At 38.9% G+C, this 13,541-nt stretch overlaps 1 protein-coding gene across 3 annotated transcripts in view; it reads left to right on the plus strand.

The window, feature by feature from the left end:
• The first annotated feature begins 366 nt into the window (after window positions 1–366).
• PARD3B (par-3 family cell polarity regulator beta) overlaps window positions 367–13,541 on the plus strand; it is a 407,820-nt gene continuing 394,645 nt past the window's right edge. For all 3 annotated transcript variants that reach the window (XM_062004452.1, XM_062004454.1, XM_062004453.1), the window contains exon 1: window positions 367–674. In XM_062004452.1, the coding sequence (XP_061860436.1) occupies window positions 555–674 (120 nt within the window). In that variant the 5' untranslated portion in view covers window positions 367–554. The remainder of the gene's footprint in view (window positions 675–13,541) is intronic.

Below are 13,541 nucleotides of genomic sequence, written 5' to 3' on the forward strand. Positions count from 1 at the left end.
GCTCTGTACAGGGCGGGAGGCGCGGCAGGCACCTGTCCCTGGGCTGCACTGGGAGGGTGCGGAGCTGCACCGCTGTGCACGGCGTAGGCTACGCGAGGCGGCGTATCCCCCGATGGGCTCATCCGCAGGGCACCACGGCGGCTTAAAGTCCGGCGCGGCGCGGCCTACCGTGCCCGGCTTGGCCGTGCTCCGGGGATCAGCTCCGACACTGCCAGCCGCCCCGCCGCATCCCCCGCCTCACGGGACCGCCCCGCCCGGTCCGGCCCGTGCCTCCCCGGAGCGCCGGGCGGGGAGGGGCGGGCACAGCGGCCCGGCTCGGCGGAAGGAGACCTTCGGCCGCGGCCTGCCTCCCTGCGCTGCCCGCGCGCGGTGAGGCGCAGCGCCTGGGGCTCCGCGCGCACCTGCTAGCCCCCGCCGCGCGGCGGGGCCGGGGACAGGCACCTACCGGCGCCGCCGGGCCCCCGCACCTGCGCCGTCCCCCCCGGCCTCCCCCCGGGCCTCGCCACGGCGGCAGGCACCGTTTCTCGACGGGCGGGGCATGGCGGTCCGCTGAGATGAAAGTGACCGTGTGTTTCGGCCGGACTGGGATCGTGGTGCCCTGCAAGGACGGGCAGCTCCGCGTGCGCGATCTGACCCAGCAGGCCCTGCAGCGCTTCCACAAGGCCCAGGAGAAGGTGAGGGCGTGAGGCTGGGCTGGGCCGCGTGTGTGGGGACGAACCGCAGGGTAAGGGGCGGCGAGTAGCGGGCGTGCTGCCCGCGGCAGGGGACCCGGTAGCGGCCTACGGCGGGGCTGGGCTGGAGGGGGCGGTGGTGGAGCTGCTGAGGGGCGGCTGCCAGGCCCCGCGCCGTGGGACACACGGGGCAGGGTCCTGGGAGCCCTCGGCTCTCGCGGCCTCGTGCTGTGAACTGATGTTGGCGGGCTGGGAGCGTTAATTTGCATCTCTTAAGGTTTCTTATGTTTCTGCGCTGCATCCTGACTACCAAACTTGATACAGACGCAAACATAAGTTATGTTATTTCTGTTAAAGCTCTAGTTTTCTGGCATCACCTGCTCTGTGTGGTGTTATCTGCATGGGTCGTGACTTCCCTTACATGAAAGGAGCCCGAGTTTCTCTTAGGTTGTACCTAATTGAGCATAAAAATACTTTTTTTCTTTTTCTTCCAAGGTGCAGATGCTGAAGGCTAGTGGGATACTGTTTAATATTGATGAAAGTCCTAGTGTTGCAAATACTGCTTTGTGAAAGAGATTCCATTTACAAGCCCTAAACTAAGGACTTGCAGGATTGTCTGTCCTAAGGATTTAAAACTTGATTTCAGCTTTGATTTGTGCTTGTGATGACATTGGAATTGGTCTCATGATGGTGGTTGAAAGGTGGCCTACAAAGCTTTTGCACAAATACTTCAAATGCCTTTCCTTCTCATGTTTTTTTTTTTTATTAGTTTAGAAAGGAGTAGAAGGGTGTCTGCATTTCTAGGTAAGGTCCTGATTGTTCTAGAAGGCTCAGTAAACAATTTAGAGGATAGAAATTCCAACAACATGAGAATGGTTCGGATAAATGCCAAACATTTAAGATGTACTGCAGTCCAGTCAGTTTCTCATGTGCTTAATTTGCTATTTAGGTAATATTTAAAGAAAAATATTTTTAAAGTAAGTGGTCAACTCCTATTCACCCTTCAGTGTGAGGTCAAAATCATCCAACCTTCTCTATATGACAACCAGAGGCCAGAGTTTATGTTTCTGACCTCATTGTATTGCTTGCCTTTGCAAATAAAGCTTTTTTTTTTTCCTGGCTGTTTTTTATAAAAGTCTTGAGTTCCCTGTTTTGTGTCATAGATGGACAAAGTTTGTTAAAAATTTACTGATCTCCTTGAGTAACGGTAATTCAGAGCTTATACAAGGATGTGTAAAGGGGCAGGGTGGGGGAAACCTGGGGTTCTGAAAAATACAGAACAGGTTTTCATTCAAGTCACTGAAGAAAGTTTCATGACTTCTGCACTCTCTCTTCTCCCTGATCGCTGGAAACTTTAAACTCTTCTTTTGCAGTGCTTTGATTACTTAGTTTTCAGTCTACATGATGTTGCAGTGGAACTAGACAAATAGTAAAATTTCCTTTTACTTCGATAAGCATCATTTGGAGTTGGTGATCTTTCCAGGGGGAGAATTTGGGATTTTGTAAAATAGATCACACTGAAGTCCCAAACAGTTAATTTTATTACCTTGTGGAGAGTTTTTGTCCAACCTAATGTTGATGGATTGGGTGTTTTGCCATTTTCTTTCTATCAGCTCTTTCTAAAATAAACTTTTGTTACAAAAAATGTAGCATGTTTTAGAGGATGAGATTATCTCATGATAATCAGCAGCTACTATGAGATGTGGGCAAATAAACAGGTTTCTATTAAAGATAACTGAAGGTTTGTTTTTCTTTTCAAAATATTTGGAACATTTGGAATACTTTGTGAGGCGGAATGCTGCTATTTCTCTTGGCACGTCAAACAAAGTGAAAAATGGTATAGTTGAAGTGCCTGAAGTATTTGGAGAAGGGAGAAAAATTCGGACAAGGAATATTTTTCATAGTTGCAGAATGGAAAATTAAAGAGGCAGGCAGGATACAAGCTTTAAGAGATTGTTGTTAGTTATGGTACTGTTCAATACCAGAACAATACGTGAGAGGCTCTGCATTTTGAGGATTGTTGTGGAAGCCTAGTTTTGCTGTTAGGCTGCAGTCACTTGTAAAGGGGAAGATAGGAGATTAGAATATTAATTCATATTTATAGTAAATATTTGGATTTCTGTATATGAAATAGCAACATTTTAAATTTGTTTGAAGTACTCAGCATTTTTCTATACTTGAAAGGGAAGCTGTTGCAGTAAAGGACTCATTTCTGTGAGACTTTTGGTAAATAGCTGAGAATGCAGGCAGTTGCTTATTGTAGCCCCTTTGATGAACAGTTTGATTTGGCTTCTTGTCAGGGCTACATTGGTGAGGTTTGGTCATGAAGGCTCAATTGCTCTGTTAAGTGAAACAAAACACTGGGCCAATTGGAATGCAGTTTGGAAAGGGCAGATTGTGTCTGATTCACTGGAGGACACAACTGTCTGGACTTATAAACTGTTTCCTGTATTACAGTATCAACTAAGATATCTGTGTTCTTGGATTTCATGATGTGAACAGTCTTCGACATTTAACAAAACATTTTGTTGATCAGCTATTTTATGAGATTAAGTAAATTTGCAGGGAAGTGTCATCTCAAAGTAACTTGTTTCAGTGAAATGAAGCTTGATGGTGTAACTTTTTGTGACTCAGGATCTGCTTTTGTTGCTGTTCAGTAATGTTTGTGTGTTAAGGCTTCTTGCTGACAGGTAGATGCAGTAGGATTAACGATTCCTCGTTATCAGCCTCATCCCTTAGTATTTCTTCTAACAGTATTTTTGGTGCCTTGAGGAGCACTTGCATGTCATCTGTTGTATTTAGGATTCTTTGCTTGAGTGAGAGCAGAGGTATTGCAGTAGACTTGCTGTGCCTGTTGTTGCTGTGTTTGTATGTTTGGCTATAAGGCATAGCCAGGCCCTTGGATTCAAGATAAGGTACCTTATTGATTGTTTTACAATTAATCGTGACAGACCTTTTGTTTGTTTGTTTTCTGAATGTGTGGATGAGAGAGGAAGAAAGGGGGGTTCTGAGTCTGCTCTGAAGGGTTTCATATGCTCTTATGGTGGTGTCTGGGTCTACTGGTCCAGTTGAAAGCAATTCCCCTATGCATACAGGGCTAAATGCATTCAAGATAAATGTACTATTGTGTTAATAATTCTCTCTTTTTTGACATGCTGTTTCACCCAGGTAGGAGGCAATACTTGAATTACCAGCTTAGTAGCAAAGCCCTTGACTCAGCTGGAGGTGCTGTTTTGCTAACTCAAAGGCCTCTAATGCTATTGGTACAGTATGTGGTGTATGCATAGGGAGAAGAATGGCTATGAGTCTAACAAGTGAAACCTGCAATGACTTTTCTTTGAGCTGCAGTTAACTCTCTTCCAGGAAAGTGTATAAAAACATCTTGTTCCTCCAAATGTTCTTGGTCTTTCTGTTTGAAGGAGCCAGAGATGGGCAACTGGTATTTATCATCTGTGTCTTGATTTACTTGTGTTTGCATGTGTGGCATTTATCTAGAGATGACTACACATGATTCTGTTGTCTGTCTGAAGTCTTGTTCATAGAAACCAGTTGAATGGATGAGATGTGGAAGTTCTGTAGCAAAATTAACAAGTGCTGCAATTTATTGTTTAAATATTGGTTTAAAATACGTAACTATAATCTGTCATTGTTTAACCCCAGCTGGCAACTGAGCATTACACAGCTGCTTGCACACTCAGGTCCCCCAGTGAGATGAGGGACAGAATCGAGAGGGTAGAAGTGAGAAAACTCATAGGTTGAGATAAAGACAGTTTAAGTGAAGCAAAAGCCATAAAAGTAAAGCAAAACAAGGAATTTATTCCTCACTTCCCATTGGCAGGCAAGTGTTCAGCTGTATCCCAGACAGCAGGGCCGCATCACACTGAATGGTGACATGGGAAGACAAATACCATCACTGTGAATGTCTTCCTCTTCCTTCAACTTTCTATGCTGAGCATGACATCATATGGTGTCGGAGAGCCCTTTGACTAGTTGGAATCAGCTGTCCTGGCTGTGTCATCTCCCATCTTCATGTGTACCTCCAGCCCAGTCTCTGGCAGGGCAGTCTGGGAAGCAAAAGAGGCCTTGATGCTGTGTAAGCACTGCTCAGTGATAGATAAAACATCTCTGTGTTATCAACACTTTCCAGCACAAATCTAAAACATAGCCCTATATGAGGTACTAGGAAGAAAAATAACTCTGCCCCAGCCAAAACCAGGACATAAGCACAGTTTCATTATGGAGTGGCTCAGTTTCATAGCCTGTGTGGGTAAAATGGGAACGGTGACACAGGTAATCAAATATCAGTTGAACTGTCTCAAAGGGTCTTGATTGGCTGTTGTTATAGGCATTAGAGTGTGTGTTTCCACTGATGAGAATGTACAGAAACCAGCAGTTGGTTCTGGGGTGATAATGTTAGTTTTGATTGGCAGTCAGACTGAGTAGGAAGCAATAACATAGTGACTAAGTTGATCTAAGAATGATCATTACAGCAAATGTAGTGGATTGTTTGAGTTGTATTTGTGGTCTTTCCCAAATTAGATAAATTGAAATAGCTAAAGCTGCAGGTTGACTGCTATATCATTTTCTCATTCCTTACTAATAAAATAGTTTTCCCCTTTCTTTCTGTTCTTGCTTGCCCCACAACATGACAATTAGTTTTCTGGAATTAAGTATTGCTGTTGTAAAGCAGCCAGCAGGCAGAAGGAGTACTAAATGTTCTTGTAGTTTCTTAAAAAATATTGGGAGTAGGAAAGATGACAGTTTATTTTGACTCTACATTTTATGCTTAGTAAAAATATTGTCAAAGACAGAATGTATTTTTTCAGAAGATACACCTGGAAAGTTTGGGAAGAAGTCCTTCTGTTATTTTTCTGTTTTAGGCAAATCATAAGCATTTAGTCCTTTATGAAGGCAGAGTAATACAGTTGTATTTGTTTGACACTTTTCTCTTGGACCTTGACTCTAGCTTTTGTTTTTGTGGGTTTTGCTTTTTTTCCCCTATTCCAGTTTGTCTTATTTTATGCTCTAATAGAGATGGAGTTAATGCATAGTCTGTTTTACCAAAACAGTTCTAAGCTCTGTTTTCAAGTACTCTATTTTTATTTTTTGCTAGGAAATATTTTAACTATTCATTCCCACATTTGTCTAAGTATTGCTCAATCAGCTACAGTATAGTAGCGAGCTTTTACATTGTCTTGGAAACGAATGTGATTCAGTTAACAGCTTGATTATCACTTCTACATTCAGTCTTCAGGTTTGTCCACTATATTCTCACACAAAAAGGGAGAATGTAATATGCTGTTTTTCCATTGCTGTTGTATGGGTTTATGGGTAACTGACATATATAGGAAGACAGGTGAGTCTTCCTATATGTAGGGCGAGTAAAGAAATAGGAAGGAGATAAATTATTGAAAAAAATCTGTATAAAACAAACTGTTTATTGACTAAATGAAATTTAACCACCTGTGTTATTGAGACTGCTTTCAAGTGGCAGAGTTTTGGGTCTCATAAAAGAATTTTCAGTCTAACTTTTACAGTGATCCTGAAAAACTGAGAGTTAAAAAGTGCCTGCCTTGTTATCACTTTTACATAAAATGACTGCTGCTGTGCTGCACTGTAGCCACTAGTGTTGATGTAATGACATCTTGGTAGATTTCTGGTCTCTTTTCTCTAACTTGGCTTTATTATCCCAGCAGAAAAACTCCTGTAGGACTTAGATGTGTCATACAAAATGTCTTATAGGACATTATGAACTTATGTAGATGGAAAAAGAATTAGTTCTTTTTAAGAAGTAGATGTCTGCCAGTAACTTGGGCTTCTGGCTGAACATAAGTTACCTGATAGTAACGTGCTTCAGGAGAGCTCAGTTGAAGTGTAGAGCTGGATAAAACTGGTGGAAGTTAAGTAGACAAAATGACAATAGTTCATCTTGGAAATACTGTAGGTTAGGCTTCAGTCTATATGATAATACAGAGTTTTCATTTTTGTCTCCCAGATCATGTTTGTCAAGTTCTGAGTACTATTCACTTAAGTTACCACTTGAGAGACAGCAAAGATTTTGTAATAACCAAATGTTTGAAGTTATAGAAGGAAAACATTGAAGAATTCTCAGTAGCGATGGCATCCTATTACTCTTTGCCCTGTTGAAGATGAACTCTGAGTAGTCTTGTATGAATTTGTGAAAAAGGATTTTAAACCTTAAATGGTATTTTTTGTATATTTATTTTCCACTTGGGAAACACCACTGTAGTATGTTAGTCTTAATGTTAAAAAGAAATTCCTTCTGACGTTAAATGGAACTAAGAAGTTCTTTTACCTGCTGCATAAAATGCAGCTTTTTTTCTAAGTATTTGAAAAAAAAGAGTTACATTCTATTAGTATGTTCTTAAGACCTTAATGATTCTGGTTTTAACAGATACAGTTATTTGGAACTAATGACTTCCTTTATGTGACTATACTTTCTTCCTTACTTGTTCAGTATGATAGGGAAGTTGAATTGCACTATACTATGTAGTCTCTTGCATCCTTCTACTGAAGCAGCAGATTTCCTACCTCATTGAGCAGAATATTCTTTAGCCTTTCCTAATAATGCTCATGTCCTAACTGCTTATTTTCCTAATGCTTCAATACTGAAAACTCTCTCTAGCCCCCCTATTACGATACCTATGTTTCATCCTTAATGAATATGATAACCTAAAGGTTTTGAGCAATTAATCTCACTGAAAACAGATTACACTTTGTATTTTTATGTTTAATTCTGTAAGTCATATCATCAGTACTTTTTGTTCTTAGATTACTTTAATACTTTATTTGTGTAGAAAACTTTGTATTATAAGAAATTACTGATTGCACTGGAAAGGACTTTTTTGGACCGTTGTCATCACTGTGAAGAGGAAATATGTAAGACTTGATTCTGTAAATGTTTTTTCTTACGCCTAGTTATTGTGCTATAGATAACCTCCATTAAATGAACTGTTACAATACTTTAATGTCATCAAAATCTGTCTGTCTTTCCTTTGTAAACCTGTAATTTTTATGTCACCAGTACATCCATTCATAAGTGATGGCTTTGCTTTGTTGTGGCAGGTGCCATAGCACTATTCCAGTGCTTAGATTTGCTCTTGGGAATCCTCCTGAATTGGAAGATTTAGACAGGTTCCTCATTGATTTCATGAGGATGCACTGGCAGCATTTGTTGTCACAGTGAGGTCTCTTACTTCAGTGCTTTTCTTCATTGATTGTTACATGTATGAAATAGAAAACTGTAGAATGCTTGAGTGAACATGCTTTTTAGAGCTGTACAAAGACTGATATTTGGAATCACAGAATTCAGTCTGATGGATACAGGCTAACAGCTTGTTCTGCTTAGGCTCCTTTTTTTTTTTTTTTTTTTTTTTTCCCCTGGCTAAGGATTTGACCTCAAAGGTGAAGTTCCATTGAGCTGGATGGTTTTGAAGTACAGCTTATCTGATAAAATGTTTTCCAGATTCCCAATAAAATACTAGCTATTGGTAAGTCTTAATACACACCGTCCCTGTCATTTTCTTTTACAAAGATACATTAATTTCTCAATTAGTGGAAGAAAATTAAATGCTCAGACTAAAGGAGAATTTGATACACTCCAAAGAAGCTCTGAGACCTGCATTCCTGCAAAAAACTTTGTGGCTTTATTTTTTTTTTTTTTCTTTGACAGATCAGTTCATTTCTTCATCTCTTAGGTTATGGTTCTAAAACCTTAGAAGACCTTTAGATTGTTATAGAAGATACCATATTACTCTCTTCAGCCTTTCAACAGCTGAGCTGATCTTTATTGGCAAACCTGAATATCTAAGTTACAGATTTTCTGAGAGGAGAAAAAATTGTTATATAGTCATCTCCTGTTTCTTTTAGTTTGGGTGTCATTGTACAGGTCAGCTAAGAATAGTTCCAGTTCTAAAAAACTTTAAAATCCATCATGTCTCTATTTGGATCTTTGAAAGAGAGACCTTATAACTCCTGATGTGTTAATCTCCTATATGTGGTGTATTTGTCTTATATCCAAACTATGTAATGGATCTGAACACCCTGTAGACTATACTGCAACTGAGGATTATCCCTTGTAATTTAGGCATGGGTTTATGACTTCTTGTGAAAGACGATGGTAAAGGATGTTTTTACATTCTGTGAAAGCTTCCATTACAAGGTAAGTGGTAAATAACTCGTTTACAAGGTAAATGGTAAGTAGATAGGTGATCTTCAACTGCTACAGAAGGTGATTAGTTGAAATGGTGCAAGTACTTGTTCTGCTGCTGTGTCTGTAGGGCAGTCAGGCTTAAACACATCTTTGTAAGTTTTGCTGATGTCCATATAGAAGTAGCTCCTCATTTATGGTTCTCCTCCAACTAGAAGTTACAAGGGCGTATCAACTTTCCTAGGCTTTTTTTTCCCCTTTGTTATTCTTGCAGTGCTTGTCATTGGCTGTGCAAATTTCATATTGAGGTTTTGGGCTATAATTCTACTATTTTTCTATATTTAAAGCAATCTGACTGCTATTGAGTGTAGGTACCATTTGCTTCAGTACCTATAGATCAGGCATTTTTTGCTCAATGCAGTTCTTAGTGACACAGTTTGCCTTCCATGATCTTTGTCTAATCTGGCAATGATACCTTTTTAAATAGTCCCATTTGATACTCATTTCGCAATGAATTTGATGGATGGTGTTTTGAATGTTACAAAGCTTTCCACTAACATTCTCTGCTTGCCAAATTCTTTTATTTCTGAGCACAAGCCAAAATTGAAACCAGACTGTGAACTTAAGGCTTGAAACTTTGCTGTTAGTGGAAATGTTGGCTGTTGACTGATTTGGTTACAGATCATTTTTAAGTGATGAATTTTATGAATAAGGAAAGCTGGTATGTGACCTGGAACTCTTTTTAACTAACTTCTTACTGCGTAGCTTGTCAGAATTGCACGTACTGTCTAATCCTGCAACTCCTGCCTGGAGGTCAGTTGCAAAATGTATTTCCTGCCGATCCCTACTTGAGCAGCTATTTTAATTCTCATTCTGCCAACTGTAACCTTTTCTATAAGACTCTCTTAACTAGTTCAGTATGGATTTTGATGGAGAGTTGTCATCTCAGAATATTTGTTGGATTTATCCTAGATGCTGAACACCTCAAAGCTACTTGTGACAGTGTGTCTGTAGCTCTTCTGAAAGTAGAAGTAATTTGGGGTTCTACAAATCCAATCAAGATGGCGGTTGCTGTTTTGCAGCAGTTAAAGCCTCAAAAATCTTAGTCATACTTTTTCTCCTTCATGTGTAGTAAGCCCCATACAGTTGTGTAATGAAAACTATACCTCAGTCTATCTAGGACAAAAGTAAGTGGATAACTGCCTCTGGTCCTTTAGTCTCCACCATATTTTGTCATCAGTAAATTGGATGATTGTACTGCATCTCACCTCTGCATTTTTTAAACTCAAACAAACTTCTGCTTTTAAAATAAATAATCTTGAAGTCTTCTATTCACTTACATAAGTTTTGGGGGTTTTTTTTAGAGAGGTTTTTCTTAATTGTCTTGATTTTCATTTGAACTGTGACTTAGTCTGCACGAAAGACTGTATGGAAACCAGAAGTAACACAGGAAGTTTTTTGATTGAGTAAAGACTCCAGAAAGTTTGCGTTGAAGAAAAAAAAAAATCCTCATTATTTAAGCTTGCAGAGGAAAAAAAAAAAAAGGGCAAATACACTATTATATCAGTCATCTGTGTGTATGTTGTGAATGGTATGAAAATGCAGTTTACCTCCAAGCCACATTACTTGCACTCATGTTGAGTTGAAAAATTCTTGGCTCTAACAATGATTTCTGTTAAGGTGTAATGTTTTTTCTAGTTAAAATAATTTAGTGCAGTAAGGGGTTGTCAGCAATCTATTGGATTATTTTTACAAGCTGATTTATTTCAATGACTTCTAAATTTGACGAAATATCTGGTCTGCTCTGTTGTGCCAAAAGTATGGCATACTGTGTTTTGACTGTGTGTCTTAAATTGTATTTTCTCTAGGTTCTCACTTTACTGAGATTTTTCTATAGAAATTTTCGTTGTATTTTCCTCTGTGTCCCACCCTTCTCATTCTATAGGCTAGGTTACAGCAGTATACATATATCAAATTTAGTTTGGCATGTTTTTCAGAAGTCTGTTTCTACCAGTTGCCCTATTTAAGGAATATGGCATATGGGATTTTATAGTTGATGTTGGAAATTTGGCTGTAATCTTCTACTTTTGGCACCTCAACCTGTTCTTTGTCTGCCCAAAGAATAGAAGATTGCCATTCTATGATGGGAAAGGAGATTAACTCTCTTGAATTGAATCTTCATGTGTTTTGTGTGGGGTAAAAGGACTTGCTGAAATTTTTCAAGTAGTGAACAGAGTTAACATACTCATGTTCAGCTCCCACAGAATTAAGCTAATTTGAAAAACCTAGCTGCTGCCAATTCACAATTAATATTGCTCTGCTGTCTGTAATGAATGTATTCTGAACAAATGTTTCAGGAGTTCCTGGCGTTAAAGGCTCCAAAAAGAAAACTCCCTGAAGAGCTGGAAACCTCAAATAGTTGTGTTGGGCAACCAAAAGGAGAAGGTTCATTGACATTTTGACATCATGCATGGAGAAAGACCCACATTTGCACAATCATAGTTGTGATGCAGGCATTGCACAGACTGCTGTGAAAAAGGAAGATGGATGTTATTTTTTTTTTTTTTTGGAAAAAAGTAGTTGTGTGTGTATAAGAATATAGACTAACATTAGGGTCTGACTTGTCAATGAGAAATGATAACTCTTCTTTGTTAGGCAAGAAGATTAGCACTTGAAAATCCAGAGAAGTCTTCTGTATTGGCATTTTAGGAACAGTTATTTGGATAGCTCTTGTTCAACTACTGACTGAAGGAAGATCCTAACTTTACCTGAAAAACCCTTGTAGAAACCACTGGACTGACTTTACAAATAGCAAAGTTAAGATGTGAACTTTGCTCAAATACTTAATATAACTCAGAAATGATGGAAAGAACTCTCATGACCTGTGTATTTAAAATATATTACTTCTGAGAGATTTTTCCTTTTTGTTTTTACTGTTGTATTCAATCCACTTATTTTTCAGAATAGTCAACAGAACAAAATTGCTCTAAACTCTTTTCCTTTTCACATTCTTCAAGTAAGTGAAGTAAAATCAGAGGAGAGTATGATGGTGTTGAGCCCTTAATCCCCGAGTCTGGAAAAATGTTTGTTTAGGCCATTTTCCATCTAGATTAGATTTTGTGTGTTGCAGGCAACTAATTGCAGCGAGTCAGAAACTGTAATGAGTAGTTGGTTTGCTTTTGTATGTGTAGTGTACTTTTTCTTGTTAGACGTTTCATGTAGTACTAAAAAATTCAGTGCCAAAGTGTCATTCTTCTGACTCTGTTCCTCCCAGCTGCATTTGCAGTGTGTGTTTGTTTTGCTGCAGCAATGTTCACTACCATTTTCAGCCTCTGTTCAGAGTTATACCTACTTTGATTGTGGTTTTTAATATATAAAGAATTTTTCAGTTATATATGTTACCATTGTATTCTAACTTGCCTGGAAGAGCAAATTATGTTTGTTACTGTCATGGTTTTATTAAATGAGCCATATTCAAAGACACTAGGACAATAGTAGATAGATCTTTCTGGTAACTTCAGATATTTAAAATGTAACATGCATCTGGCAGTATACACACATTGCTTGTCTTGGTATGACACAACAGTCTTTTGAATTAAGTGAAAGTGGAGGAGTCTGGTTTATTGTTCATACTGCAGTTCATTAATGACTGCAGAGATGAAATGAGCATCTCGCTAAATGGAAGTCTTGGTCAACCTCTGACTCTTGCCTTGGAGGTTTGAGAATAGACAATATGAAAAAATACCAGCTTCTTTCCAGATGGCTGAACGCTTGATGTGTCTTTATGTTTAGCTGTCATTCAAATGTGAATGCTGTGATGATTATAAGTGTCTTCCATTTTTCTGGTTTGAAATGATCCCTTTTATGCATTGTGTGTTTAGGGATTAACTGTTTGGCTTATCAATAGGGATTTTAGAGCAAAAAGACCCCAACTTCATGGTATAGCAAAATCTGGGATGTTAGCGTTCATAAGCAAACTTGGCAGTACAGGTCTTAGCTCCATGTACCGTGTTGTAGACAGTAGTTGTTTTGAAATAAGTTGTAGAGGACTATTGACATTCTGCAAAATGTTATTTCAATTTTGAAACATCTTGTGCATAATAAGTTTAATAGTACTCGTTTCTGTTAGTGAAAAAATGTTTTTCTGCAGTCTGGGGGGAAAAAAGTTTGAAAGAAGAGACTTTATGGGAAGGAGTTTCTTTTAATTGGGAAGAAAAAAAATAAATTTAGTCTTTGAGTGCAAATCATGTTTTTGCACAATGGTTTTGGGTAAATATGAGTTAATATTTGTATCATTTACAATTTAATAAGTTGTTTAATACTATTGTAATCTTACTAAATCTAATTTAATTAATTTTGAGGGTTTTTTTTCTTATTATTTTTGTTTTGGAACCTAACTTCATTATTAGTGTGAGAGATACTACTAATAATGCAGTCAAAGGTGTTGCAGGTTCTGTAGGAGGCCAAATGACTTGGTGTATGTGACCATTATACTGGCAAATACTGATATCATTTTTTTTTCTAACTGGCAATGGTAGTTTCCTTATTTGATAGCCATTTAAAAAAGAGAATCAACTGCTCCATTGCTTGTGCTGGCTTCCTTTTCCAGGCACCACATGCAGCGATAAAATTTAGTGAAAAGAGATCCAATCACTTAGCCTTCAGCATCTTATGACTCAAGTTGTCAGTGATTGGCTCTC

This window comes from Colius striatus, chromosome 11 (genome assembly GCF_028858725.1).
Source record: "Colius striatus isolate bColStr4 chromosome 11, bColStr4.1.hap1, whole genome shotgun sequence".
In the NCBI taxonomy this organism is placed as follows: domain Eukaryota; kingdom Metazoa; phylum Chordata; class Aves; order Coliiformes; family Coliidae; genus Colius; species Colius striatus.